General features: G+C 41.6%; 1 protein-coding gene across 3 annotated transcripts in view; it reads right to left on the reverse strand.

Annotated features, from left to right (window-relative positions):
- polrmt (polymerase (RNA) mitochondrial (DNA directed)) overlaps positions 1 to 17,751 on the reverse strand; it is a 42,869-nt gene that overhangs the window by 8,802 nt on the left and 16,316 nt on the right. For all 3 annotated transcript variants that reach the window (XR_010166497.1, XM_063892095.1, XM_063892096.1), the window contains 7 exons: positions 16,861 to 17,646; positions 16,333 to 16,455; positions 14,421 to 14,543; positions 13,033 to 13,212; positions 11,898 to 11,984; positions 10,088 to 10,201; positions 2,322 to 2,374 (listed from right to left, as the gene is read on the reverse strand). Coding sequence is in view for 2 of the 3 variants with exons in the window: in XM_063892095.1 (XP_063748165.1) it covers positions 2,322 to 2,374; positions 10,088 to 10,201; positions 11,898 to 11,984; positions 13,033 to 13,212; positions 14,421 to 14,543; positions 16,333 to 16,455; positions 16,861 to 17,646 (1,466 nt within the window). In the remaining variant the exon portion in view is untranslated. The remainder of the gene's footprint in view (positions 1 to 2,321; positions 2,375 to 10,087; positions 10,202 to 11,897; positions 11,985 to 13,032; positions 13,213 to 14,420; positions 14,544 to 16,332; positions 16,456 to 16,860; positions 17,647 to 17,751) is intronic.

Here is a 17,751-nt window from a genome sequence, read left to right on the forward strand (position 1 = left end):
CTTACTCAATGCCAAATAAGAAATATGCATGTTAACAACCAACAGTAAAATGTAGGTTGTAGTTACAGATTAAAGGTTAATGATTACTTAATTATTGGATGGATCATTGATATTTTTCATCCCCTTGGTGCTTTTCCATTTAATGTCACCCTGCTGTGAGGAGGTCTTTCTGCGTGCAATGATTTCAAACATCCTGATTTGTTTTCTGCTTTGTGACCCCCGCGGGGGACTCTGTGCTTTCTAAACAATAGTAAAAAATAGAGCATACAAATATAGAAGCGATATAAAAGAAAAGTACAAGGTGATATAAATGCAGTGCTGCTACTACTGATTATGGAACTGGCAGTTAAAAAAAAGAGCATTCTGCCAATCTGTATCCCCCATGTTCCCATTACCCTGAGCCTGTGCCATTCAAATCCTCTGGGCTGCCGCAGACCAGAACGCCCCTCTAATGGGAATGGAGACAGAGCAGAGAGGGGCCAAACCCAAAGCTAAAACACACTCACACACACACAATTATGCCAGAGTGCCTTCAGTTCTGCTGTTTTAGACTTGGGCTGAACAAAAACAAGATTCCTGGAGATGTATTTGAAGCTCACCGTGCGGTCTACACTTCAACAAGGCTGTGTTTTGTATTTTTCCTGTGCTTCACCCACAGAAAATATGTCACCTTTAACTTAGATAGACCTGACACACTGGAAAGCTGCACAGTCAGTTCTTTGATAGCAACTACAGCTCTTTCTAAAGTGTAACAGTTCTCCCCAAAGAGCTGATGGTTTTCTTCCTGTCGCAGATGATGAACGTTGCCATAGGGTTAAGCATTTAATGTTTTTTCACTGCAGTTTAGAAGCTTTGACAATCACGCCTCTAAAGATGAGAGGGGTGGAGGACAAGTGAGAAAGTGAGGGCTTCAAGGCTGTCAATGCTTGTGACTGTATTTACATATTTAGACGCTGGACATGCTTTTTTTGGATCTTTAATTACAGTGGATGCAGCACAGTGTGGAGGGAAAAGCTGAGGAAAATCCACCATGGTGATTGTGTGAAATTTCGCTCAGAACGTCAGTCTGTGAAACACTGATGCTTCCTCTGACAGTGAAATCTAAAGTTTCAGGCGAGACAGCCTTTCTGCGTGACATCCTGCCCTCTCTCTGCTGCCTCTTAACTTCATCTCCCCTTCAACACTCCCCTTGCTTTTTAAGGATTCGCACTGCTGGATCTGTAGAGCACTGAAGATGTCAGATTGAAGACAGCTGTCAGTCTTTGTCATCTCTGTCCTAAGCGATAGCACTCCAGTGTTGATTTCTCTCTGTGTCCTCTACTCACCTCTTTTGCTGTTCATCTTTTGAAATCTAAACATTAGTCCAAGACCTCCCACCAATGAGAGTACATGGTCTATTAAAGTGGACGGCCACTCAGTGAATCACAGGTGCAAAAAGAACCTGTTTAACAATTGAACGTAAAATGCTTACATGGTCTTTTCATTCTATGTTTTCTGATCCACATATTGGCATGAAAAGGATGTAGCTTTTCTATCATGAATAGCTGAACTACGGTTTAAATCCTACTTAGCAAACTACACATGGACATTGTACTAGTGGTAAACTACAACTACAGAAGCTAACTTTATTTAAACAAATTTTCCAACCAACAATGTTCTCCTAAAACCTCTTTCTCATTTGGTTTCTATTTCTGGGTGTTATTGATTGTGCTGCTGACTTGGTGTATTTTTTCTTGCACAATCCCCCTTGCTAGTCTAGTAAGTGTATTTAGGCAGTATTATAATCTTTTGTATATTTTATCTATAAATTAAGCATCTGGACAAAAGAGTTTGAAGTTCTTTTAAGAACTAACTGTTCGTAAAAGACCCATCTCAACTTCTTTATCTGAAGCTGTGAACGATGCTTTCAAAGGACTTTGCAAACACTTCTGATGCCATTTCCTACTTTATGACAAATGAGTAGGCAATTAATGGAAATATCCACAGGAGACAGAGCCTTTGTGCAGCAGAAGGTCTTGAAAGTGTAAGCTAATTGCTTCCAGAGAACTCTACTTTCTACTTCCATTCACCTCTGAAAGCTCAATGGTGATATCTTAAAGCAGTCTGAAGCTACATTTTGAAAGCTGGTGACTGCAAGCAGCTTTCAAACTCACATGAAGCTCAGACAGAACGGCCTGCAAGCACAGTTTCTCTCATCAGCTATTCTCTGTCTTTGTTGCGGGTCACTGATTTGACACTTCAGCACAAAATGTCAATGAGCACCATGAGTGAATAAAGTGGAAACATCACATCTGCTGTGGGTCAGTTAAAGGAAGACTTACTGCTTGATGTCATGGTTGATCTGGAGGTAGACATGTTGGATGGTACTCTTCAACTGGGGTCAAAACAAAGACAACAAAATGAAGGGGTTAATAATCTCAAGTCAACTTCGATGATACCAAAGGTTTGTATTTGTAAAGGTTTCAAATATATACTGATGGGTAAAGTGCATGATATTGTGTAGAGGACATTAACATACAGTGTGTGTCATGTCATCACAGTGTGGAAGGTGAGCTTAATGAGCACAATGAAATTCATGATAAGCCAAATAAATAAAACTAAATCCCCGGTATAGTTGTCATCTAGTTAATAATTTAAAATATAGTTTTTTAAGTATTTCATGACGGAAAGAACGAGAACGCGGATTCAAGTGGACCAAATGGGATTTCTCTGCAGGGTGGCTGGCATCTCCCTTAGGGATAAGGTGAGAAGTTCAGTTGAGGTGGTTCGGGCACCTAGTAAGGATGCCACCTGGGTGCCTCCCTAGGGAAGTGTTCCAGGCACGTCCAGCTGGGAAGAGACCGAGGGGTAGACCTAGGACCAGGTGGAGGGATTATATCTCTTCGCTGGCCTGGGAGCGCCTTGCAATCCCCCAGTCAGAGCTGGTTGATGTGGCCAGGGAAAGGAAAGTTTGGGGCTCTCTGCTGGAGCTGTTACCTCCGCGACCCTGATGGATAAGCGGGAGAAGATGGGTGGATGGAAGGATGGATGGAAGTATTTTCTATTCTAAGCATACTTACAGAAACTGCATCGTTATAAAAAATGTGTGTGCACGTAACACACAAACAGGGCAGGAGGTAGAGATGGTTAAGGTGACGCAGTTTCCCAACATACAGGAAATAGATTGTTAAGAGAAGCAGAGCTCCAGGAAGAGAAATAAAGAACAGAAACCCTTCAGACAGAGTCATTGATAAAGTATCAAGCATATGCTACAAAATGAGACCTTACAAAAAGCAGGTGATCATCAGAGTACTTGCACTAGCACACAGCATGATATTTTCCAGTCCATGCACACTGAGAGGGCATACGGTCAAAAGTCTCCTTTTAAACACTGCTGTTTTTCTTAAGTCTATAATTATTTTACATACACTCTGAGACCAACACCAAAGCCTTCAGGTTCTGGAGAAGGGGTACTTTAATCTCCTGAGCCTCGAGAGTCCTTGCAGTCAGTCGTGCCAAGGCATCAGTGGAAGGGCCCTCTCTTCCTGACCCTTGGAAGCAAGCCTGGGTGGGAGCGACGGGCCACCAGGAACTAGATATGACTGGCAACAGGCGGCCAACTGCTCGTCAATGTGAGCATTAGTGTGTTTACCTTGCATTCAGCACTCACTCATGCATCTTACACACTTTTCCATTTCAATTCAAAGATGTTGAAGACATTGCAATTAGTTAGATCGGTCTGCACTGTGAATAATCAAACTGCATAAGTACTGCTAGTTACTGATCAGAGCAAGATTTACCCACAGTAATATGAATAAATAGAACATACGTTTGTCTGTTCCTAATTACTAACAGGCTCCCACATGGATACATGTGCATTCATTTCCTTTTTTGTAGGTCAAATATATTGAAATGCATCATAAACAAGCAACAAAAAGAAAGAAATGAATTCATATTAGGCAACATGGCTGCTCTGTTACTGGAGATGAGACTGTTGGTGGGGGGTTTACATGTTCTGTGTTTCGTGGGGTGGGTAGATAAAGGCTGTAAACTAAATGTGCTGGATGGGGTCTCTGAATTAAACTGCTTTTATGTCAATAACACAAACAACTACCTTTAGATATGAGCACAGGAGACCACAGCTGCTCTGACACCCTTAGGAGTTTTTAATAAGTGTGTGTTTGGTGATAATGTCCTGCTCTTTTATTTGATCTTGCTTGCTTCTGAACACTAAGAAATCACCGGCCCTTTGAAGTGCACATCCCTCTGCAATTTGAACCATTCCCCATTCTGCTTTGTCCTCTTTTCTAAGTCTATAATGTCCTCCTGGAAAAGCTGAAAACCAGATATTTCAAGTGTGAAGATCTCCTGAGTGCTGTAAAGGTTTTAGGATGAGTGCAATATCTTGTGGACCATAATTGGGAGGTGTTTCCACATGGTTAAAGGATTTTTTTTTTAAACTCCAGAGAGAAAAATGACATTGTGCTGTGTCATGATTTTGGTGCATTCACTTCAGTTAGCAGTGACAATAAATGCTGTGTTGAGAATTGGGACATTACAAATGTCATTTTACCTTTATCCTCTATCAAATTAGAGCCACAATTAGAGGACTTCTGTAGCTACGTACAGCACCACTCTTTGAAAGGTCTCTAACCATCTTAAACTTGCTACACGGACATACTAGTGTAAACTCTAGATGAGTGTATGAGGGAGAAATGTAAATGTTAGCTGTGAATTAAATAATGTCTACATATCCCAGTGAATTTGCCATGGGTGCTGTCAGATGTTATAATGCTGAGCAGCTCCAGGACGTCTATAATCTCAGCCATTCAATTAGTCTCTCAATTTCTGTGCCTTTAAATTCAACAATACCAAGACTCTACGTACAATGGAACAATATGGTAGATGAACAGTAAAGGACTCACCAAGACCCTCATAATTCACCTTGAGGCAAATAAGCAGATGTGCACCAGATTTCATAACAATCCATACAAAAATGAACGTCATGGTGGCTCACCACAATCATTAGGATATAGGATGGATATCTTCTGTGGATATTTTACAAAAACAGAAAACTTTGGACGTGTTGGCATTGTATTGAACTACTCAGGGGACCAATAATGTCAGTAGGATTCATCCTCTTTGGATTATAGAAACCTGCATCAAATGTCATGGAAATTCATCCAAAAGTCGTTTAGATATTTCACTACCAACCAAAAGGGTCTACAACACAGGTGGGGAAGTTACGGGATTGGTGTGATGCAACCTCTGGGGACCATGAATATCTGGAGAAAGAGTGTGTCTGCAACTTTCACATGCAATATTTGTTGAGATATTTCAGTCTGGTGGACCAACCAGGTATATGACTGACCTTCCCATACCTCAAGCCCCAGATTTCCGAGCTAGCAATAGATCTGATGAAGTATCCTTAGACAAAATATTTAACGAAAATGAATTGCTCCCGTAGGAATGTCTACGGTGGTGAAAGATGATATTTTACGTAAGTCTCTATGGAAAAAAGTGTCAGCTGAATGACTTAATGATCGGCCTCATATATAGCTGATTCTCTGCAGGTCACGTATGCGCTGCACAGTAGTTCAGGTCGTGTTCAGAGTGACACAGGCAGTAACCCACTTTTTTCTCACACACACACACACACACCACACACACACACACAGCAACTCCAGTCACAATTTGAAGGTCTGTGTGCTGAATGACAGAATCACAACATTTTCAAAAAAATGCTTTAAAATAGAAGCCTAGTGTAGTTAAACCCCATCAGTCTGTGCCGTGGCTGCTATCTCATCCATCATTGCTCTAGGTGGGCTATATCCCCTCATTGTGTGCTAAGGATGAAGGAAAGGCCAAGTTGTGACGCAGAAAGGTGTAAGAGGGAAAGAGGTGGAGGTTGCCTTTGATTTGAGTAATGGACTGCTCACTGTAAAGGAGGTCACTAACTTTCCCCCTGTTCATTATAATGCATACGTGCGTGATTTGTGTAACAGACCTGACACAAACCCTGAGGCCGTGATAAATGAGACCTTGGTTAATCCTGCTGTGTGTCTGTGGGGAATAGGCTCCTCTAAATCACATGAGAGTCAAAGCACAGATGTTCATGGTGACAACAGTCATCACTAACCACATATAAGCCATGCTGCCAAGAGGGGAATCCCCATACATCACACAGTGATTCAAAACAGACGTCTCATCCATTCAGGTGGGAGTAATTCTTCGTTACACCTCACTTCTCTGCTGTTCCGGGTCACCTGGTCCTCTCCCTCGCCTTCATCCCCTGAAGACAGCTGCAGACTCATTGTCACACACACCACTGAGTCTCGCCACACCTCCACTGACCTTTTCCAGACATCCTTTCTACCAAACTTTTTTTGTTCCTCTCTTCCACTCGGGGGGTGTCATTGAAACTCAGACTGCATCCATTATTTCACCCCAAAATGCCACGAGATTCTGTAACATCAACGAAACACCGGGTGACCCATGCGAACAGCTCGCTTCTCATCCAACACAAGAGAAGGCATGGAGGGCATCGTGCGACATTTAGAGAAAAGTAGTTCCCCAGAATTAGAAAAGAGGACAACAGAACATTTTTCCAAATCTGCAGTCTGGCAGACTATACAGACACTGCATATCATCCCCAAACTCAAATTGAGCACAAGGCAACCATAACCAGATACAAAACATCCACAAAGGAACACAACATGACAGAAAAAAACTCCAAAAACGTAAAGAAAATCTGAAGGCTCTCACAGTCTGTACATGATGTTTATCATTTTTCATTAATTCCCGAGGCTCGTACAACCTTTATAATTATCTATCGATTAATTCTGACAGTGGACTTTTTGTAATGCTTTTTGTACTGCATTAGAAATAACATTGCACAAGGCTTTAATGTCCAGGGATATCAGCAAATCCCTCTCTATCCACATAGACACCCTGCTTTTAGTCAAACTATACACTCACAAATCCAGCCAATCCAGCTGACGACTCCCTCGTGTCGCCATCCCCTGAGAGTGAGATTTCATTGTAACCTTGCATGGGAGTGGAAAATGAAAACTAAACGAGGAATCTGAGCCAGAGTGACCTCTGATCCGATTAGTATCTGCCAATCCCGTTAAGCAGCCTCTCTGATGTATGTTCATGTGTTTGTGCTGCATTCAGCTACTCCATCGACTCTAATTTCCTCACTTCCCATCAGCCATGGAAACTTGTCGATTACACTGGTCTGCATTTCTACTCGCCTCTGTATGCACACTGAAAAGAAACTACAAACATCCTGCACACACACTCTTTGTGAAGTGATAGCTACTTTCCCTCCACTTCACAGCATCACACTTCATCTTCCTGTTCTATCTAGAGTCTAATTACTAACGACCCCCAGAAACACTCTGGCCTTGGATTTAAGAGGCAGAGAGGAGACTGGGAGATTGAATTTAATCCAGCCATGGCTGGAAAGGTGACCTTTATGCAAGCTTCATTTTTTGGTGCTCAATGATGCAACTGGATTAAAGAATTATTGCAGGGGATGAAAAAAAAGTTGTCAGTGAAATAAGACCTCGTCCGTCCATGAAGTTGTCGCTTAATTCATTTATTCATCTTTAGGCCTTGGAAAAAACACACAGGCTAATCAGCTTCCATTTCCCTTCTAGACATTAAAAGAAACAGATCAAATCACAGTCCTGCTACATGGACAGAGAAAGAGAGAGATGTACCCTCAGGGGACCCACCATCTGTCACCCTTGCTCTCTTGCACTTTCTGATGAGGTGTCTATCCCCCTCTAAGCCACCGTCTGCTTCATGTCATGCTAAAAGAGCAGGCGGAGTGCGGAGCCAGCCTATGAGCTAGCTGTCTGCTTGAGCTTGGCGTACGCTGTGTGTCTATTTCCTCCTTTCACTTAGTTAATGGACTTTAGGATAAGGAGGTCGAAACGGATTTTATACAATTACAGATTTACCAGATGTACGCTTTCTCTTTACACACACACACAAGCACTGGTGTTAAAATGGGTGTAATGCTTCATGTTAAGGGCGTAGGCTTGGGTAATTTCTCGCTTATTTGTTTATATTTTTAATATAAATGTGTGCTTCCCTTTTATCTAATATACAAGTCTAGCTATTTCCCTTTTGCCTTTAATCTGCAGTTTCTTTGCTAGTGAAAAGCTGTACATTTTCCTGCTGCAGGACAAATTGCAGTGGGAAAAAGGGATTTCTTATTCAGATGTTTTGTCTTATGCACAAGTCAATTGTCTATTTGAAATGAATTACTTCAAAACAACAATCTACATGCCTTTATGATGTCATTCTTTATATAGCCTTCCTATCAATTGTTTTCAAGCTCAATAATAAACACAGATAATGTTTGACTAGAATTTCTACCATCTTTATGGGACATTAACATTTTCCCAAAAGCGCTGACAGGCACACACAAACACAAAAGCATGATATCTCTAAGACGTGCTGCTGTCAGGACTTCCACAGTGACGGAGAACATCGGAGAGCTCCACTACAGTTGGGCCACTCACAGTAATCACATCACACCATCAGTGGTGAAAGCCCGGCATCCAGGACAATAATGAGCTGTATGTCTTGCGTAAAATAAGACTGATATAATAATTATATTAGGAAGAGAACAGGGAGGGGAATCGAGAGCGTGGACTCTTCCTCTGAACCAATAGAGCAAACACAAAAAAAAGTTTGGGAATAATTTGGGTTTTCGCCAAAAATAGCTTGAGTCCAACACAAAGGGGTGGGTTGAGGACATAATAAACTCAAAGCCAAACTGCAGTGAATCTCACAGGCTCACTTTTAGCTTTGAGATATTAGTCTGGGAAATAAATCCACTGAGCCCTGGCAGATCAGCAGTCTGTGAATGGGATAAAACCAACTGCATCCTTTTTTGTAGATATCCTAAAGAGATGTAGAGTGGATCCAGGCAAAATGTGTGCCAAGAAGAGCACTTGTCAATTATGTATCTGTTAGGAAAGGCTGATCAAAAAGCATACTGGCAGTTCCCCTACAAATGCATGTTGGGCCTTGCCAGACCATAATAAGTTAATCTTTTGTGGGCAGGCTGTGTGGGCACGATAGATTGCTCTCATGGGATGTAAACAGCTCGTGTATAAGATGACAGCTATAAGGAGAACCACTAATCTTAGTTTTAATATATACAGTACGAGTGTAAATACTCATTTGAATCACATGTGTAAAGTCAACCAACCGAATCACAGCTAACCGGCCATTTATTATCAGCTTCATCAGAAATTCCATCAAAGCCCAATGAAATCTAACGAGTGGAAATGAAACTCTGAAATCATGATAATAGCGAAAGTGATGATCCATAGCATGGAAATATGAGAACGGAGAGAAAATGAGGGGTCAATTTGGACACATATTACAAGATAGCATCACTGTGATGGTACACAGAGGGGATCCAGTGGTCAGTGAGCCAAAAGAGGGATAAATGAGGGCTGTGTACTAAGGACTCAGAAACATGTATACAATGTGTGCTATACAAGGTCAGTTTTGTGAGTATTGAGAATGGTGTGAAAGGTGAGAGCAAAAGTTAGGAAGAGCAAAAGATAAAGATCAAAGAGAATAACTTCAGAAAGTATAAAATACAGAGGTATGAAGACAGGCTTGTAATTGGCAAAGCTGTCTAACTTATGGTGTATGAAACGATGGTGAAAGGCACCTTCTGAGGATTTAAAGTGGTTGAACTGATCCAGAAAAGTCCACTTGTTCTAGTTTGGACTCCCAATCAAACATGAACTGACATTTCTCAGCATGAGACTCTGTCCCCTGCATCTCGCCTCTGTAACACCTCTGCTGCACTAGTAATTGCTTTAGTTTATATTTATTTAATTTCTGTTTTATTTTTTAAATACCTTCTGTTACCATGATGTACCTTTTTTTTAAACATTTTCTTCTATGTAATGTGCAGGTTTACACTTCACTTGAGCCCTTCTACACTTGGCTTCGGTTCTAATTCCAATTGTATCAACATAGCTAGAAATACTAAATATTTGTGTGATTAAAACAAAGTATTGCAACTTCAAGTAGAGAGCACCTTCACCATCCTTAGTAAGAGACCTACCACTTGGACGCGTGTGCGGTGGTAAGGCTGAATGACGGGTAAACCCAGGGGTGTCACCCACTCCACGGTGTGGCCAGCCTTGGAGATGAGCCTGGCACTCTCGGTCAGCCAATCCTGCAACACACAGATGCCAGCAGAGGTAAATTGAGGGCACAAACTGGATTGTAGAGCAGAAAATCAAAGCCTGTCAGCAATCAAGAATGTGAGTCTGCCTATTTCCTGTTTAAGTGTTTGTATGTGGACAACAGAGCAATCAGGTTCAAATCAGTGCGTCTGGACAGTTTGTAGGTGGATTTAATTAATCAGGCTTTGAATGTAAAGGACATCCTGGTGCATTTGGAACAGCAATGACAAAATACAGCACAAACAGCTGCATAATGTCGGCTGTTCTACTTCCTGAAACAGCAAACAATTGTAGCAAACTTGCAGAGGAACAAGTGAGAAGTTGTTGCTTAGTTTGAAAAATTGCAGGAAGGTTTGCATAAGTGTCTGGCAAAGTTTATCTCCAGGAATAGAAGCCCTATTAATGCCCCCAAAGTGCCTCCTCACACATGCAGGCACATGGAGAGCTGTAGGAAAGATATATTTGTCCTAACAACTCGAGATAGCAGTCTGGCCCAAAGCTACTCCATTCGTCATCACCTCCCTCCTTTTATTATCAGGTACATTGAAATGAAGATGGTGTGGAAGCGAAAGCGATGGGAGTGACAGATTAGATAGTGAGGAAGTCGGAGAGATTGGCTGATCAGTCGGTAATAGATTGATAAGAAGCAGAGAGAGGGAGTGGACAGACACAGTTGGAAGAGAATGAGTCGCTGTGTTGGGAGAATAAATGGAAAACCAACAGGGGAGGTGGGAGGGGTCAGGGATGACAGAGCTACTTCTCTTTCACTCATACTCAACTCACTGCTGAAAACTCAGAGGATGTGACCTGTTTGAAAGCAACAGGTGCACACACTCACACAACAGCATTAGGTCAGTACCAAGGCATGATGGGAAGGGTATTTTTCATCTCAGACTGGGCCATCCCTGCACATTTCCCAAGGGACACAAACATGGTCGTGGGTGGTGTTTTCTATTTGCTCGCCAGACTCCTCTCTGCCTGTGGAGATAATATACTATCCCCTGCCAGGTGCACGTCCTAAATCTATAAATGGAGTCTCTGTGATGAATGAGTGCAGTACTCACGGTAGTGGTGAAGTAAACTAGACATTATTAGAGAGTAAAATATCATCTAATATGGAGTAGTAGGTCAGTAGTCAGACACTTTCCAAACAAAACACTCCTAGGGGGAACACTTAATTATGTTTTAATTACAGGGAACATAGGAATGAAGTTATTTCTACTACCCTAACATATATTCCAGGCAGATAATCTGGGTTTAAACATAGCAATTGTTTTCCAAACACATTTATTTGTTGTATTTCATTATTTGAAATGAGATGATTTGTCCACTAATTTTTCCAATTTTGGATTAGTAGCTGATCTGCTGCACATTAAAGTGTCTAGGTTACACAGAAATCATAAATGGAATTAATGACATGCACGTGTGTTAATTGACCATTGTCTTTCTTTTACCCATAATAATGTAGTACAAAGGATCAGGCATCATGACATAAATGTTAAATAAAATAGGTTTTGCTTTAAGGTGTTAGGATTTATTGCATGAGGGACATTCTAGTGAACATAAAAACAACAAATGTACATTTGGACAATATTTCTACTGAATGTCGGCCCTGTTTTGCAACTAGTAATACAAAAATGTGAGTTTATGTAGGTAAATGTATTTATTTATTTTCGATAAACTCACCTGGATCTCTCTGGTCCCTGTGAACATCTCCTTCAAGCTGCTGAACACCAGACGCACCAGGTAATGAGACGCTTCCCAAACATGCTCCTGGAAAACAATACATGATAATGCTTGTAATGTATTTTTGCACACATCACCTTCTCGCTTCACTGCATCCCTCCTTAAAACAAACTATAGATTGTTTTTTTTCATTTAGTTATTATGAGGTATTAAATGTATAATGCAAATATGTGATAGAAGTGAATGAGCCTGGTACATTTCAGATATCATTACAGCGATACAATCTCTTCCTCCCCCCACCCTGTAATCACTCACAATTACACTTCCCTCCAATTCTGTGTTTAAACAATTAGGGACATTATGCAGGAGTCATTTAGCACAATCCTCTGGCTGTGAGATGGCAGATACACTGACAGCAGGATCATGCCGGTTTTTATCTATACAGACAACCAGATTAACTCCAAATATTGTAAGCCAATGCATGTTACTATTTGACAAATAATAAGCATTACAGAGCTGTAGGAAGATTACATGCCTCCATTCTCCTGCCATGTAATCATGTGTGCCAGTCAAAGAACCGTTTATGTCCAATGAAATCAAAGTGTGGTGATTCTGAACTAAAAATACATTTATAATGACGGTGCACAGGATATCGAATATACAGTAGCTGTTGTTGTGTTACACTGATGGCTCAATATAACATGCAATATCTCATTCCCCTGCAATAACCCATAAATAAACTTGCCTAATAGGAATAATAAAAGCTCATGTTCTTGCTCAACCAACAGCACACTTGGAGCTAGGAGTAATGTCTAATGATTAATGTCAAGGTCAAAGCTACTGAAATAATGTGCAGTCACACTGCCAACTGTGTGATAAGTGCCTTCTTGGACACACAGGAGACAATGGAGCAATTACATTCAAGGAGGTAAGACATCAGTTGTATTTCATTGTGATTCAGTATGGGCTTAATGTATGCATCTCTGAATGTGTAGCCTGAGAGGAAGGCGTAAAAGGAGCCCAATATAGAGTAGTTTTTCGCTACAAGGCCACCCTGTCATCCCGCACTGATACAACACTAAAAATAAAACAGTATGCAGTGCGAGGGAAGCCCATATCTACCACAGGACTGTACCTTGGGGAATTCATCAATCTCCTTCAGTCTTTTCTCTATCTGCAGGCGGCCCCCGAAGCGCGTTACCCCGTACACCACAGTCATCACCGTCTGCTTGACCACCTTCCTGCTGATGACGCCCTCCAGGACCTGGGCGATTTTCACCCCGTTCTGTTCATCCCGCACTCTAAACTCCTCCACCTGAAACACATGGACATGTCGGAGATACAAACAGATATTTTAACGCACAAACCCAAATACATACATATCAGGGTAGAAGTGGTGCTGTGCAATACATCCAACACCTCCTATCCAGATATTTCAGAATACTTCGATATTGATTTATATCCTGATTTGTCTGGTAAGTAGTATTTATCTAACCAACAGATGGTAAAGCCTTGTTTTTTGTATGTGGATGCATACATTTACAGTTGTTTCGGGGGGTTTTCTCTTTCCTGAAGTGTTTTAAATGGGTTGAAAATAATAAAATCCCAACGTTTGTCTCCCAGACATGAACTCCTTTGTTTATTTCCATAACATACTGTCATCACTATGTAATACTTGCGCTTCTATCGGCTAGTGTTCTGACACATTGTACCCGATAGGCTAAGGGGCAGAACATCCCTAAATAGTTGACCAATCACAACAGAGCCGGTTAGCTAACCAATCAGAGCAGACTGGGCTCTGGTTTCATTAAACAGAGGAACTTTAGTTAAAATGTAACAGTTTCAGAGAGAAATATATTTCCATGTAGCATCTTCTGTTGATACATTGACTAGGTATTGTAAAGTGTGCTGTAAATTACTTTTTGAACAGCCTATTAAAAACATTTACTTATCCAGGTAGTTGGCTAGTTCACAAGCGTGATATGATCGACAGTATACTAGGTTCAAATAAAACAGTATGGTAGTTCCAGCCTGCAGTGACCGGCACTCTCTCACTGTCAGTCGTCCAGCTCACTGACAACTCAACAATGTACTCTGCAATTACAGTCGCTGCCCTTTGATACAGCCGCATACAGACTTTTTTCCTCAGCGTACTCTGATTTCTCCTGTACTGAAATGTCACTACATAACAATTAGCTTCAAATATTCCAGGGATGTTCAAAACAGGCTGGGTTCTTTGATAGCATTGTCTGTGCACTTGCCCCCTTTGAGCTTTTGGATACAAGCGTCTACTCTCACTTCACTTTGATTCAAGGCCTGAAAAACAAAGCACCTTTTTTTAGATGCAAGAACTGAAGTGTAAAACTTGAAATATATTCTCAATGTCTAATCTGACACTTACTAATGCCATATAGTAAGAAGTTAACAGCTGAACCACCATTTGGTTACATTGCGCAACACCAAAGCCATCCAGTTCAAAAAAGGTAACAAAAACCAAACCAAAAACCGCCCTCAGGTGCTGACCTGCTGTGCGACTCCACTGTACACATCCTGAGGCACCTCACAGGGCGTGAGGTTGACTGAGGTGGCACCAATCACATCCCTGCCCAGAGCAGCGTAGTGCTGGAGACCATTACAGGAACCGTCCTGCAGGAGAAAAGAAGAGGAAAGATTAAAGCGATGGTGCGGAGGAGGAGAAAACACACAAAGAGAAGGAATAATCAGCCACAATCAGAGAGGGCAGCTCAGGGAGGAAAAGATACACAAAAGAACAGCAAACATACTTAAAAGAGGAAAGACAAAACTGAAATGGGAATAGAGAGGGGAGGAAGGGCAATATGAAATACACGAGCATCGGCTACATGGAAGTGAAACAGATTTGGTTAAGGCTTTTAATTCTTTTAATTTTGTTCAAAGCCACAAAGTGAATTTTTGCACTTAACGCCAGACCATCAAACCGTCAAAGAGCCTTTTCAATTATCTGGACCAGATCTGGCATCAGACTTGTGGTTAGCAATTAACTGATGATACATTGACACTAAATTAAAACTGGTGGTCAGTGTTACAAATTGAAAAAGCCTAATGTGAATATTGCAATAAAGTTAGCCACAATCCCGGCAGCTGCCGAGGTTCTCTTTTGATTTCTGTCCTAATGTGACATTAACCTGAATGTCTCTCTACTATGCCTAACGTTCTGCAACTTCCATTAAAAGTCTCTCACATGTCTCCTTGTGGCTTCTTAGATCCTTTCCTTTATTTATTAACTCATTATCTCAGTTCACATTAGTTAACATCAATGGGACAGTCTTAGCTTAAAGGCTTTTACAGAGCCAGAGCAGATTGATGATCAAAGCTCAGTGGAAACCGTTAGATACAAGGAAGAGGTGCTAAATGAGTTTGCCCATATCGATTACACTGCATTTCATTTTAAATATTAATATTATGCTTTTCCTTTTGAATACGTTTAAACTCTGGAATCAGAAGAAATAAAGGCACTTGTTTAACTTTTGGTTTGCTTTAAAAAGGGGCAATATTATTATTACTTTTTGGAGTTTCCCCCTTCCCTGTAGTGTGTCGTATAGGGATTTTTCACATGTAAATGGTCTGCAAAGGCTAAAATTCCAAAGTTCCCCTCCTGACTGAAACGCCTCGATTGGACCCCATTGTTTGACATCCCTATGTAACACTAACGCTTTTATTGGCAAGCACAACAACACATTGTCACTCATAGGCAAATTTAAGCAGTTGACCAATCACAACAGAGCCGGCCAGCTAACCAATCAGAGCAGACTGGGTTCTGGTTTCAGACAGAGGGTGAAAAGAGGTGCTGCAGCACAGGCGGTATGAGAAAAATAAAGAGCTTTTTGAACATTAAAGCATGGAGACATGTCACAGTAGAGGCACACAATACAAATATGAAGAGATGAGATGTTGACTAAGGCCTTAGGGGCAGACAGCGTTGCTCTAAATAAGAAAAGCTTGAGATAATGCTTAAACCTGTATATCACTGGATACCTGAGATACGTTTCAACAGTAAGTGGGCTTGAAATAATAGTAAACAAAAACCCAACACTGGCACTTTTCAAGAGGATTTGTCTATTGCTCTTGTCTATATCTGAGTACAGGGTATCTGAGGCTGTGGTCTGAGATTAAAGCTACAGGTTTATACCGTAAATGGCCCCAGATGGCAGGTGAGGTTTAGCCTTGTTAATTTTGATGTGCCCTCTAAAACAACGCCATAAAGCATGACTGAATGATCCTGAAGATAATCAGTTCTAAATCAGCGCCCTTGTTTCACCCAAGAGATGAATTTACTTTCGGTTCAGCAGTTGAATGTTTTATTAAATAACACATCAGGAGGAGATAGGACATGAGATTCAAACCGCAATATGAGTCTGTTTACAGATACATAATTAGTTCAGGTGTTTTATGGTACCTGGTGAACAGGAAAATGAGAGATGAACCGTGTCGGGTCAGGAGATCTCACGGCGTTGGCTATCTCCATGCAGCAGCCCAGAGCCTGCCAGGGCTCATCTGCATTCATCCACCACTTCTTACCCTGACAAAGACAAACACCAGCACATTATCCTGCATACATAAACACCACCGGGAAAAGCATTTTACTTTTTGTTTTGACAGATATTCATATCCCCTTTAGAATGTGTCACCTCTAAAGCTGACCCCAGTAAGAGAAAGGGATATGCTATAATCTGCATTTCGAATACTGATCAGTGCAATACTCATTCTTTCACTATTTCTGTTACACGGTATGTTTCAAATGATCTGGTCTCCAGCCTTAATTTCTTTATCCATAACAGTATGCCACTGTCTATCTGATTTCAGATATTTAAAGTGTAAGCCATTTTTGGAATGTTTCCTTATTGTAATAGCATAAGAAGTTTAAACTAAATACTTTGATGAACTATGATGGTTTCTCAGGACAGAGATATAAAGAGAAACTCACAGTGAGAGGGTTGTCGGCAGAGTCCAGGATGTCTTCCATGATGGTGTTAGCGTACTCCAGCCGTCCCTCCAGTGAGCTCCTCTTCTTCAGTCCTGTCAGATTGACTAAGTGGATCTTTATCCAGTCCAGTCCCTTTGGACCTAGTGGCTTCCCCTCTGCAAACACAAGGACAGCCCGTGTGACATCACTTCCTAGGTGATTAAAATATGGGGGGCAGGGGTAGGTTCGTCCACGGAAGTCCATGTTGTGTGGGAACCAGAAGATCTCATCCCGCATGTGGTTGGCGATGGAGAGTTTATACAGAGCGTCCATACGCAGGCTGTGCATCTCACTGCACTTCTTCCTGGCATTACTCACCTCCCTTTTCATGTGGGCCTTCTCAGAAGACGTATAACTGGGATCTTGGGGGTTGAAGTGGGGTATTTTGGGGGCTTCTGACAAAGGAGGAGGGATGTCTAGCTTATCACTACCACGATCATTAAAGATGGAGATAATAATATCCAATAAAGGCTTGTTGATCCTCCATGCACAGTTGCCCAGCTGGTTGAGAGAGTCCAGGACTGCATGGAGGTTCTTGCATTCCTCCAACAACACCTCGTGTTGCGTGGCTCCTTCGCCTGTGCGCATCAGCTTGCTAGGTGTCAGCAGGTAGGCTCCGAACTTGACAGAAGTCCAAGGCACAGGAGGGCACAGCATTGGCATCACAAAGGAGTCAAAGGTTAACTTGGTCTCCGTGGCGTCCTGCTGCATCTGAGACAGGATGGGGTGAGGTTTGATGAAGCCGACCTGCAGGGTGAAACATCAGAGCAAATCCAATTAGAAGCCTAAATGAGCAGAGAAAAACATTAATGTGAATTCTCCTAAATGAATACCAGTAGATGATACATGTTC

The sequence above is a fragment of the Eleginops maclovinus genome, chromosome 9, assembly GCF_036324505.1.
Source record: "Eleginops maclovinus isolate JMC-PN-2008 ecotype Puerto Natales chromosome 9, JC_Emac_rtc_rv5, whole genome shotgun sequence".
Classification (NCBI taxonomy): Eukaryota; Metazoa; Chordata; class Actinopteri; order Perciformes; family Eleginopidae; genus Eleginops; species Eleginops maclovinus.